The 12913-nt window shown below is 41.9% G+C and overlaps 1 protein-coding gene across 27 annotated transcripts in view; it reads right to left on the reverse strand.

Annotated features, from left to right (window-relative positions):
• Positions 1-12913, reverse strand: part of MAGI1 (membrane associated guanylate kinase, WW and PDZ domain containing 1) — a 355964-nt gene that overhangs the window by 36275 nt on the left and 306776 nt on the right. For all 27 annotated transcript variants that reach the window (XM_074879067.1, XM_074879066.1, XM_074879065.1 and 24 more), the window contains one exon: positions 2776-2807. In XM_074879067.1, the coding sequence (XP_074735168.1) occupies positions 2776-2807 (32 nt within the window). The remainder of the gene's footprint in view (positions 1-2775; positions 2808-12913) is intronic.

The following is a 12913-nucleotide window of genomic DNA, read 5'->3' on the forward strand; positions in this document are numbered from 1 at the left end:
AAGGGACTAAAACACCCCCTCCCAGCCGGGAGGTATCCAACTGCCTGAAGTTGGCCTTTCGGGAATATGGGATTGGGGCTGATAACTAAAAATAGGGCTTGTTTGAGAAAGAGACAGCCATTGGCAGCAAGTTGGGAGTGTGTCTGGACTTTGGGAAAGTATACGAGGTAAAAAGAGAGGGCTCATCACTGCACTGAGCAAAGCAGAAGAGGATAGACACCTGAGCTCGTGTCTTCCCCGATGCCGCAGAAGCGGCACAAGCTAAGATCGGGCCAACTGCCCCCAGCCTGGATGTATGCTGTCCTCTAACTGCAGCTGATTTGTTAATCAAGGAATACTGGAAAATGGTCCCCCCGCGTTGGGCAAAGGGAGTGGGGGCAATGGGCAGCAGGTTCAGCCCAAGCCCCATAGCCAGCCGCAGGGCGCTGGGGACAACCCGCGGGCGCACAGCTCAGCTGGCAGCACCCACGTTCACCCCATTGCTGCAAGCGCAGCAAATCATCCCTGGGAAATGCTGGGGCAGGGTGCAGCCAGCCGGCATCCCAGCTGGGGAGGGTGCCAGCATGGCAGGCCTGGCTCTCCCCTGCTAGGACAAGAGCAAGTGGGAATCTTCATGGCCGAGAGGGCCAGGCTCCCCTCACCCCACAGCCGAGCAGCAGCCCTTAACTAAACTGAGAAAGGAAGGTGTTTAGCAATACCACTGCCTTTATGCTTTTGACCATCGTCTTGGCCCCATGAGCTCTGGTGTTGGTGTGCATCCTTCCCAGACAATCCTGAGGATAGTTTCCTCCTCTGCACATGGGTGCCCCAAGGTGCTTTGCTCCAGGTTCCCGTGCTCAACCCCTGCACGTCACCGATGCCTGGGAATGAAGGATCGGCTGTACCGACTCTGACGCGCTCTGCTCTGCCCCTCCGAGGAGCGGTTGGTCATTAAAGCTGCCGCACAATGCGGCAGTGTAAAACATCGCTGCTAATTGCCGATGCAAATGATCCGGTGTGCAGGCAGGGGGAATAGAGGGCTCTGCTTTTTGTGAATTCTGTGCTTTAGAGGCAACGGCACTGCCTAGGGTCATAGTAAACATTACAGGATTGACCCTAGAGCAAGGTGGAGAGGGGTTTGGGAGAGGCATGCAAGGGAATGGGAGTGCTTTCCCAAGGCTGACCAGCTCCTCAAAGCAAACAGTAGGGACAAATCTGCAGTTGCAGAGCTACACCTGTTTGCAAGCAGTGTCTTTGTTCATCAAGGCAGGATTATCCCGACATGGATTTAGATGCTGCTCAGCTTTTCACGGTGCATCGCTGCCGACCAGAGAGGTGTCTGACACGGCAAGATCCCACTTCACCTGATGCCAAATGTGCGCGTGGCAAAGCAGGAGCCTCCACGCTTTGAAAAGACTGAGTCTCATTGATCGGGACTGGTTTAATGATAGAAGTTGGAGTCCCGATCGAGCGCAGCCACTCCTGCTCCGAACGGGGTAAAAAGTGCAGGCAGATAAAAGAAACGTGCCAGACACGTATGTGTTTTACACACTTGCCTCTGTTTTACCGAAGGCTGAAATAATCTCTGTGTATGACAGAAGCGAGTGCGCAGGGCCTGACGTGCCTGTGATTTGCGAGGGAGCACACCCCGCACTTCTGCCTCTCAACATTAATGCGAGCTGACAATGGTAGAGGCCTGGGCTCACATGACTTTAATCAGCGCTGCCCTAAGCCATCAGAATCACATTAATTATTTCAGGGCTTTCTTTTAGGATGAACAGAGAGCTCGTATTAAAAGCGGAAGCCTTCTGCTCAGCCCCTTCATAAACCTCTTGCCCAGGTTTGCAGCGAGGTGCCCTGAGCCTGGCTGCAGTTTTTGGCACCCATCAGGGACTGTCAGTGAAGTTTCGCACCATCTTATAACACAGCAAAGACCTCACTCGCTCTGCTTCCCCAAAGCTACTGGGAGAGAATTCTCTTTTTCCCCCTCCCTCTCCACAGATAACTGAAACTTTCAGGCTTGAAGTATTCCATTCCCTCTAAAAATAAAACATTTCTTTTTGTTGCATACAAATAGCACATTAATTTCTTCCACAATATCATGCATGGAGCTTTAATGATACTTTAGATCACAGCTTCCACGCTATTAGCTAACGTGTCATTCAGGTAACAGCTTTACATGGAAACAGGATCAGAAGGAACAAGAAAATACTGTTCTGTTGTGTTTGTTTTTTTTTTAAAATAAGGAATCTTACACCTGCAGCACAATCTTGCCCAGTACGAAAATGCCTCCAGAGCAGCACTCAGCTAACTGTATTCCCTGGGAACTGAATCATGCTCCGTTCATGCTTTGTCTCTCTCAACAAGGTGCATGCTTTCCCATTCTGTTAATAATTCAGCCGAGGCTACTCAAGAAAACTCAGGGAGTTAATGGAAAAGGTTGATGCCTATGAGCACCCGACAGGAATTGCTATCTGGCAAGAAGGTGGAGCCTCCCATCTTTCCAAAAGGAAACAATAGCTTTTTTTTTTGTGTGTGTGTAAGTTAAATGACAGAGAAGCTCATCTGTCAGGGAAGAGGATCTGTAAACCTGAGGCTTTATTTGCAAACAAGTCCCCCTTCCGTACTGCATTCCTCTTTCATCTCCCCATGCAGCAGGAGCCGTGCAAGGTAATCATGGTTGCAACAGAAAGACAACTTAAAACAATCGAGACCCACAAAGAAAACAAACAGAACTCATGCCTTTCTCTATCAAAGCAGACAAACAGACAAGAATAGTAGCTGAAAAGTGCTTACCGACTTTGGGCTCTTCTTTGGGACCGGCAGTCCTGAAAAATGGCAACAAGGGAAAAATAAACATTAGCATCTAAGCGTTACCTTCCCTTAAAGAAAAATCCCTAGGTGTATCATCCGAACGTAGCCATCTGCAGAGTTATGTCAGCTTTCCCTCTTGCATCGGAGTTACCAGTCTGTTCATATCGAATCAAAGCGCAGGGAGAGGGAGAGTGAGCGAGAGACGGGAGCGGGGAAGAGGGAGCGGGGGGAGAGCTCTATCTGCATTAGCTATGCTGACTTGTGCTGCAGCAGCCGGGAGGCTGGGAGAGAAACCCACAGCCCTCAGTGGCCGCCGAAACCCAGCGCTTGGGCAGAATCTCAAATGCTCCCCTGGATTACGGGAGACTTAGCTTACAATTAAGCTGAGGCTATTTCCTTTTGACGCGATCGGCTCGGCGATTTTATCGGACCAATCGCAGCGGCGCAGGGGAAACAGGTTGATTTTTTAAAAAGTATTTCTCTAGAAATTGATTTTTGAAAGGAAAATGTGCATTGGCTTGAGCCAGGAGGCATGGGCTGGGCAAAGGAAAACAAAAGCATGCGGAGGAATAAGCTTTATCCCTAAAAATGTGAGTGCTACTGAGGAAACATGAGTTTTTCTCCCTGTCTATCCAAAGCGTGTATCTTTGAAGCCAGAGATTTCATCTGTTAGTTACAATTTCAGAGAGCTGAGGCTTGAAAACGGGACTGCAAATGTCCTGACTCTTGGCAGGGATGCTAGGGAGCCTGGAGAAGTGGGGACTTACACAGGTTGCAGTTGATGCAAAGGAAGAAACAACTGGGAGGGCATCAAAGAAGGTTTTTTCAAGGACAATTTTGCATTTTGGAGCAGCCCCTTACTCGCTCTGTGTTGAGCAAGAGAACTCAAGCGGGATTTCTGTTGACTGCTTCTGCATATAGGCTCAATTCCCAGCAGTAAAGGAGACACTTGGCTGGGGGATTTACCTACAACGCAGGACAAACTCTTTCCTGGGCATTTTGCAAATCACCTTCCTTTTCCTCCACTGTTGGAGGAGAGGGAACTCCCCATATTTTGCTCTGTGTGACACTCCAGAAGACCAGGAGATTACACTCCACTCCACATTAAGTGCTCAGTAATTCAGATGGTTGAAATCTGCTTTTATCTTTAGGATGTGATTTATGTGGCATTTATGCCACATTATGTTTTCTACTTTATGCATTTTGTTTGTGCTAAAACCCATGCCCTCGTCTAACTTTTACACAGAGAATAAAATAAGTGATACAAGTGAATTACAAATCTGTCTCGGAAGAAGCTCATTTTAAGGTAATTTGGGAGACGTTAGTTCTGAATAGGGAAGATCCACAATTAAAAATGATAAACAGAGCTCACTTTGCTGCCTGCTCACAGTCTGGGATGCAAACTGTAATGCGTACTTAAAATGAAATATTTTCAGCTTTTGAGGAATATCTGTGCTCTGCACGTCACTCTGATGCATTCACAGCCAATAGCTGATAACCCTTCAGGCACTGATTGATCGAGGGACAATGAAACATCAAAACTGTTTGAACTAAACAATCAAGACTCCAGCTTCATTTCTGCTGACGGTGACTGCGTTTGTATAATACACTTAAAGAGGAAAGCACTAATAACATTCATGGCAAGTCACATTTTTAACAGGCATCATTTATCACAGAGATAAATACACAGATAGAGATTCTCCCTCTCTCTCTCCCCTTCCACATGCATGCACACACGTTTACTCTCTCTTTCCAAGAGATGCTCCTTCCTATTAAATCAATAGGTAGAACAGATCCCCATGCACGCACGCACCCTTAACAGACCAACGTGAGCCAGAAAAGGCATTACAGCAATTTATACGTTCCCTGCAAAAAAATAAAGCTGAGATGCAGCTGGGCTGTTGGTTCCAACTGTACCAGAATTCCGTTTATTACATCACAAGTGTTAAATGTTAAAATTTACTAAGTATGAACTACTGAACAAACCTTTCCTTCAAAGTTTGTCATTAGTTTTGTCTGTTCCAATCCAAAAAAGATGGAAAATGGTTGAAAAATAATGGAAAACACATCAAGGCCATTGTTTGGCGGGTCTTTCAGAGGCCAGTGAATCTCACTGTGTCACTGCTCTGTGCCAGACTTTGCTGCAGAACAAGCAGTAATTGACTTTTTACCAAAACAAGTGACTGCAAAACACATTAACAAATGTTGGTAGTTTTTCATGGCACAAGCTTATAGTCAGGGGAATAACCTGACTGTATATTTTCCTGTAAAAGTGTTATTCACCTAATTATGGTCTCATTTTAAAACTCCAGTTCTTGTTGTAGCCGGCCAAATGAGCAAGTGATAGGTTTAAAATGTAGTTTTCATGCTCAGATGATGGAATGGATACAGTATCTAACAGCGACGAACACAAAGCTCTTGAAAAACCCCCAAATCCTGGGAGCACCACTAGCAAGAAACCTTCCCCCCCCAAAAAAAAAAATTGCCCAAGACTGTGAATTACAACATTCACCTTTTGATTATATTAAGGTGTCCCGTCACTGCCCAGGCCACTGCTCATGCCATGCCTTGCTTGGCTTGCTCATCTTTCTGGCTGCCCCATTCTCTCTTGAAGCCTCACTGCAAGTTTTTCAGAGGTAAATGAGCCAAGCATGGACTTAACACCCAGTCTGCATCTCTTTGGCACGGTCCAATTTTTTAGTGGTCAGAGTAATAGCATTCACATTCCTGGCTAAGAGAAACCAAAAGGCCTCTCCACTGCTCTGCCCTCAAATCTGATAATGGAATAGTAATAGTTTATATCAACACTGTTTGCAGTATAATTCCTCTGTGATTCAATGCCTATGGACATCTCTCACTAGCACTTGAAATGTAACTTCTAATTTGGAGGGTTTTTGGAGTTGCAGGTTAGAGAAGGTGGAAGAGTCAAGCAACCAAATGGGGCTGTTGTCATCACAGTTAACAGTGTTTTAAAACAAACGAGCACATCTGGTAAACAATGTCAATATGACCTAAAACCCCTTGAATAGGCTCATTGTAGCTACTTACTAAATGTGCCTGGAATTAAATTAATTAGAAAACAGAAATTACTCCCCTCTAAATAACAATGTAATAAAGCAACTGCTTAATGAAAAATATCAGTGAGCAATCCACAAGCACAAAAAGGGATTGTAATCGAACTAAATTCACAGACTCGTCAGCAAGGCAAGAAAGGCTTCATACAAGGTTAGTCAAAAATGAGTCAGATGCAGGGATCTAAATTAAACTAATTATCACAGAGATTATTACATTTATCTTAACAAAAACCTCTCTCTTTTCTCCCCAGTACTCCCTAAAGCTCTATGTACAGCTGGCTGCATCCATCTGCTCAACTACATTTTGTAACATAGGGGAAAAAATGCAAATCATTAAGCAAGTTTTGTACCATGACTTCAGCACTCTTAACGCCATTATCCATCAGGAGCAGTATTTCTGTTGCATGACACTGTATTATGTTGTAACTGATGCGGTCCATGAAATAAGGCCACAACCCAGCTTATTCCATATTATTTGGTATGTGTTAATCTTGCCATCGTGTGTGGTAAAACATTTGGAGCTGGGAAACTGTAAATTCTCTAATCCTACCTATGATGAGTTCATGGAAGAACCCATGGGACAAAACTGTGACCCCAAGTGTTGCTGTTTCTAACATGCAGTGGTCCTCAATTTTTACAGGAACATTTTCTCAAATCTTTTGCCTTTATGCAACCGAAGTAACATGGGAAGACCACCACACATGGCAAATTGTTTTACTGAGCATATACAGAATGTGATGTCTGACTACAAATCCATACCACAGCCTGGGACTGATTCTGGTGAGAGCTAAAGGCCACAAATGCTCAAAAATTACCTAGATAGACACCAGACACATCATGCCCTGTTCCACAGCCCCATGTTTTAGAGAGTGAGTGGGTCAAAATCATCAAAACTTGAATCTTAAGGAAGACCTAGCTCTAGGCACCACAGCAATCATCCAGTCAACCCATCCGAACAGCTTGGTTACGTGAAGGCCAGTTGGTGTGAACACTTCTCCCTCCACCACACACACACCAAAAAAAAAAAAAATTCAGTGAGCTTTCAACTGAAGTTGAAACAATTCAGTACCAGTTTTCACAATCCACCCATAGGACAAAGGTGCTTGAAATTGCTAAGAGACAGTCTAGAAGCCAGACTATCATCTTATGGATTGCTTACAGTGTCTGTGGCTACTGCTCAACATTTTTCAGTTTTTGGGTGTTTTTGCAGATGAAGAAAAAGAAGACGTGTGTCTAGATCTTCACTTCTCATGATGGCTTAACACCTCCAATCTAGACACCTTGTGAACTGTCCATATCCAACAACATAAAAAAGCCACAGGTGAACCCTAGTGAAAAGGTCAGCCATTTGGTTTTGCCATTATGTCATCTGCAGCCCAGAATACACAACAGCTGAAAATTAGCGGGAGATGAATAAAAACACAAGAAAAGAAACATTTCAGACTGCGTCACAAGCTTAACATTTACAGAGAAAATGTTCCTGCCTGGAAAAAAAAACAACCAAGCTTTCTAAATAGCACTGCTTACACTGTGCTGAATAAAACCCAAAGGCTGTATGAAAGAAAACAGACACTTCCAAAGATGAGGGGTAAAGTACTGGAGTCAAGGGGTACACAGCCATATACCTGGCACTGCACATTGATCGCTGCTTTCTGTCTGCAAAACAAGGAACTTTAAATAATTAATACTAATGGCCATTAGTGCCTCAGCGGCGTGATGGGGCAGGGGACGGGAGGTTGGTGGTGACAAAGTGATCCCCTTGATTCTGTATAATCCATTGCCAAAGAATTTCTAATAAAGGACAAATATTACCTAAAAAAATAGATAGAACTTGATCTTTTCCAGACTGGAGAAAGAACAAGAAAACATCCCAGAATAATCTGCAGCAAGAAAGACAAGCCTATACAGGTGCTCCTATGAGGAGCACCATCAAGAAGAAAACCCCTACCTTGTCCCTGCCCAACTTTTCTGCTCATCATTGTGATTTGCATAACGAGAGTGTTACTGCACTATCAAAAAAATTAGCTATGCAATACAAGCTTTAAGTGAGAGAATAATTTACACTGCGGGAATATAGCCCTGCCATAAATCAAGTTTGGTAACTACCAAATACAGTGAAAAATGCCACATTTCTAATGCTAATGCTCAATGCTAATATTAAGAAAGCGATGTTCTCATGAGACCATCTCAGGCACTATTAACCCACCAGCACTGGCAAAAAACATAATGAGGCATAGTATATTATTGCTATTAACAAGAATTTCAGTTCTATATGCTCTAAAGATGATACATTGTATTAGCCTCAATTATTCATTTTTGGTCAGGATGCTAAATAATTCCTTGTAACCAAAGTCTCAGTCATATTTTCAGGATCTCAAACCAGAATTGATTTTAGAAGCGATAAAGAAGAAATAGGCTAATAAAATGCTACTTAACTACTACAAAAATATAAATTTAACTATGTAGTAAGCTACATATGGTAATGCCAAGACAGTAAGATAATGAAGAGTTAGAGAATTAGGGTGAACAATTACCCATCTAATGTATGGTTGAAAGCACGTCAGTAGTCCTTATATTTTTATTTTGAAGCTCATTAAATGAAGAGGTTTTCCTAAAGCTTGAGCTGTTGGAGTCATATGCTTAGATGAAAATCTCTGTTAATATTTAAACAAATATATACAAAGACATTAAATTTCTGAAACCTCACAAACGTGAGAAGGTAAACACCAGAATTGGAAAGTAATTAGAAACTCCCATGTTCTTTTTACATAGATATGTATACATGTATTATATATGTATTTTTTCATATACATAAGCATACATGTGTGGATCTGCATGAAGGTACCTACCCTTTTCCACAAGCCCACAAAATCCATGATTTGCAAGCTTTGTTTCTAGAGCACATTTCACAATTTTTGGGGCATGCTGCAACGTTGGAGATGTCCAGTCCCAAACCCCCTCTCCTCAGCTGGCTGTCCCGTGGCACGGCCATGTGGGTACTGAAGGGCAGCAGCACCTCACGTGCCACTCCAAGATCAGCACGGAGGATGCTGGTAGAGGAGAAACCCTATTTTGCTATTGTCACATCTGTATTTATCCTGCTTAGTGAGGGTGTTTGTCTTCAGACTTACCACAGCACTGTTACAAGGTGTAAATCCACATGCTCAAACCTGTGTGGCTTATGGCAGATTCTCATATTTCATATTTGGAAGCAGCCTGCACAAAGGGGACACCTACAAAGAGGGCCACTGTGGCATTAGTTTGACGTTGCTATTAATAAATAACATCTCTCAGTAATAACCTAACATTTATGGAATGCTTAGCCAGATTCAGACCTGGAGGGTGCACACATGGCACGCTAAGGCAGAAAATCTTTACTAGAGGACAATGGTTTTGCAGATGTTTTCACAAAATGTAACTTTATTAGATTTAAAATACAGTTTTCTATTAAAATAAATCAGTAACTCAATATACCTCCAAGTATGTAACTGTGTATCTCAGAAACTTAAGGATAATGATGGATTCCAGCCTTCTGGGAAATGATACTCCCCTGTCAACATCCCTACCAACATTACCTTAATCTGCCCCAGCTACAGGGCCCTGACCGAGCCAGCTGTGTCATCTCCCTGACACTCAGCCTCCTCTACCAAACCTGCCTGGTCTACCAGCCCTGTCAACTTCTCAAGTCCAACTCATTGCAGGTCTTCTGGCACAAAAGACGCAGATTTAACAAGGTCTTAAAGCTGGTGTAGTCCTAATTACTATGACCATTACAAAAATAAGTCCATCTGACAAAGACAAAATAAACATGAAAATGAATAACCAAAATCCCAATGCAGAATGGGGAAAAAAAATTAAATTCACACTAGAGAAACTTAGAGACATGAGGATATATATTTAAAAACAATCTGTCTCAGAACACAACTATTGACTAGTCTACTACAAAGCCATACTTCTTCCTCAGTTTTGCCCACCTGCTATTGCTTTAATGACTCTCCAAATGTATGTAATTACACTGATAAACACCTTTCTTGGATTTCCAATAGCTCATTAATTCTGTTATGATTGGTTACTATAATGCCAAATCAGGGCAGCAGCCATTGCACCTACCTGAAACATGGCTGATAAAAACTCATTATTTACAAGTACATGCACACCAAAATGCCACACAGGCAGTATGTAAGGGTAGGAGGAAGTACTGGGTGGAATAAAACCCTCCTTACTGCACAGCTCCATGTCTGCTCCATTTCCTGCTGTGCAAATCCCGATGAAGATGTGGGAGGCACATCTCCAGCTAAATCTGCCTTATCTAATGCATAGTATTAGGTTCTGCTGTGCCACCTTGTGTTACATCACATCACATTTGATATAAAACAACACTGCGTGGGTTTGAGTTGCTCCACTTATACCACTTCAGCATTTAATACCAAAACCAAATGAAAACATAAGGGGAAAAAAAATCCAACTTTAAAAACCTCAAGCTAGGGAGGAAAAAAAGCCTTTGGGAAGAATTTCAGAGCTCTCATCTTTCATTTGCTAAGCAACCTTCTGTTTTGTTCTCATCTAAGAGCCTACTGCTTTCTGCAAGATAAGGTGGTTCATGCAATAAAACATCCTGATGGGAAGATTTCAAACATTTTTTTTCTTCCAGCATTCAGCAAATGCTTTGGTTTTCTTACTGATTTTAAAGCAGATCTAGACTCCCTGCCACAGAAAGGCAGCCGTGCGCATAACGTGCACACCACTGTTGTGCTGTCAGCATGCAAGATTACGCAGAACTGACATTATTTTATTATTCCAAATACGTTAATTGTCCACCTCCTTAATAATTAAACTACAGGTTTCCTCCTGGCCTTACAGTATGCTTCATGAAATATCTCAAAACTTTAGGAAATTATCTCAGCCCTTAAATTAATGCAAAATGTGTAACAAAATGCCAAGTAATGAATCAGCAACTGTTCTATCTTATTTTGCTCTTCCAAGCGACTCTGGAGCTCAGATGACACATATATCTGGGGGACACAAGCTACAGCATAGATAGGCCACACTGCCACAAAAATGCAGGGCAACTGATGTAAAACTACTGCTGACCCAAAAAGCAGATTTCACAGGCATCTCTTCATTTGCTTACTCATTTCTAGAAGAGAATCAGTGCAAATGGAGTTAATGAAGGGTAGCTGAGGGGAAAACACTTGTGCCTCAAATGACTAACAGATTAGTGTCAGCACTTTGCATGTATCACACCAGCAAGAGCTGGAAATTCTGCAGGCAATTAAAATGCCCACAAACCAGCGATGCTGATTCTCCTTTATTATCAGAACTGTAATATTACAAAGCTGTTGTTTTTGGAATCAGGTGCTCATATGACAATGTTCTTTGCTTGGAGTTTCTTAGCCTCCCAGGGTTTAGGAGGAAAGGCAATTGGATATGAATACTAGAGGCTTGAAATAAAAAGACAGAAAGAACTCTGATGAGGTATTTCTATATCTGGAATTTTTAGGAGCTTAACGTAGGATTTTTAAGTGCTTGGGCTTTTTGAGGTTGATATTTGAATTTGTTGCTTATTTCAACTGGATGCCTTGCATTGAGAAACTCCAGCACGACCTGGTAATGCTAATTAATTAGTTCCTGCAAATGAACTATTTGTATGAGCGTTAGTAACACACATCAAACTACTTGGTGTCTGAACAAGCTACCCACAATTACCCTTTGTGGCTGCAGGCATTTGAAGGCATCCAAAACCTTGGTGAAATCCTGCTGCCTCCTGGAGTCTAATGGGAGCCTTGCCATGGACTTCAGCAGCACCAAAATTCCCCCCTTCATGTCTTTGGTAAACAGAGTTATCTCAAACCTTGCAAATTCAGATCATCAAAAACAAATGGCTAATGTCACTAAGATTAACACCTGTAAAGCACTTTGAAGGAGAAAAACACTGTAATCCCAAAATATTACATTATTTATAAGACGACCTGATTTTAAATGTTAAGTTTGGCTTATTTTTATCACAAAAAGAAAACAAGTTCTTGCTAGCTTGCTTTACAAAACCAATTACCAGTGATCTGTGTATGGTGCTGCATAACAATACACAGCGTTGCCCCAAAAATGCGTATCTAACACTTTGGAGATGTTTAGAGGAAAATTAACTTGCACAGTGGATTGAAATACATGCACATAAGCAATTCTAATAAAGGGTATGAACTTCAAGCTTCTTATTAAAAATATCAAAATGTGTAACATTTCCTTTATTTCATCTTTTCCTGACTTCAACTGATTTTTGTATCTGCTCCTTGATACACTAGTCCCTAATCAGAATAAGGCTGTAGGAGAATAGTAAATGTGACATCAAACTTGCTTTAAACTTGCTTTAAAGTCTCATCAGCTTTTTTTGGCCTTGTTAGAATATAATTCCACTTAACAGAGAGAAGAGAATAACAGGAGTGACTTGGGTGTTTTGGAAAAAAAAGGTGCAGCTACTCCCAACTAAAGGTTCCCCCAGACCTGCCCCTTCCCTGCATGTAAGTTGTAGGTTTTAGCAATGTATTTTTATTAGGATCGTCTACTTTCAGGAAATGGAACATTGCAAAACATTTTAAAACCATTTAATTTCACTTCTAATGCAGTTTGTAGACCAACTTACAAACTTTACTAATCTGATTCCCTTCTTCCCAGGCAGATCTCTTTAAAGGAAATAGTAACAAAAATAAACAAGAGAAAACAAATGAACACAGATTTTTTTAAATGTCAAATGAGATTCCCAATTTAATCAGGAAATCCCTAACTCTGGAATTACAAAGTAATAATCCTGGAATACAAAGTAATGAACTTGAAAAACAAATCTTGGCATTGCACATGGACATATATTTCTTTAAGCATACTATGATTCAGATTTTTTAAATATAATTTACTAAGTAGAGAGGGGTGCCTATGAGCTATCAAAAATATCCCCTCACCTGTTATTTGTGGATGGTATTATTTGTCTTATAATATCAGGTATTTTTCACTCTACAGCTCAAAATAACCTATACTGAGTGACAAATTGCTGAGAT

The sequence above is a fragment of the Strix uralensis genome, chromosome 10 (assembly GCF_047716275.1).
Source record: "Strix uralensis isolate ZFMK-TIS-50842 chromosome 10, bStrUra1, whole genome shotgun sequence".
In the NCBI taxonomy this organism is placed as follows: Eukaryota; Metazoa; Chordata; class Aves; order Strigiformes; family Strigidae; genus Strix; species Strix uralensis.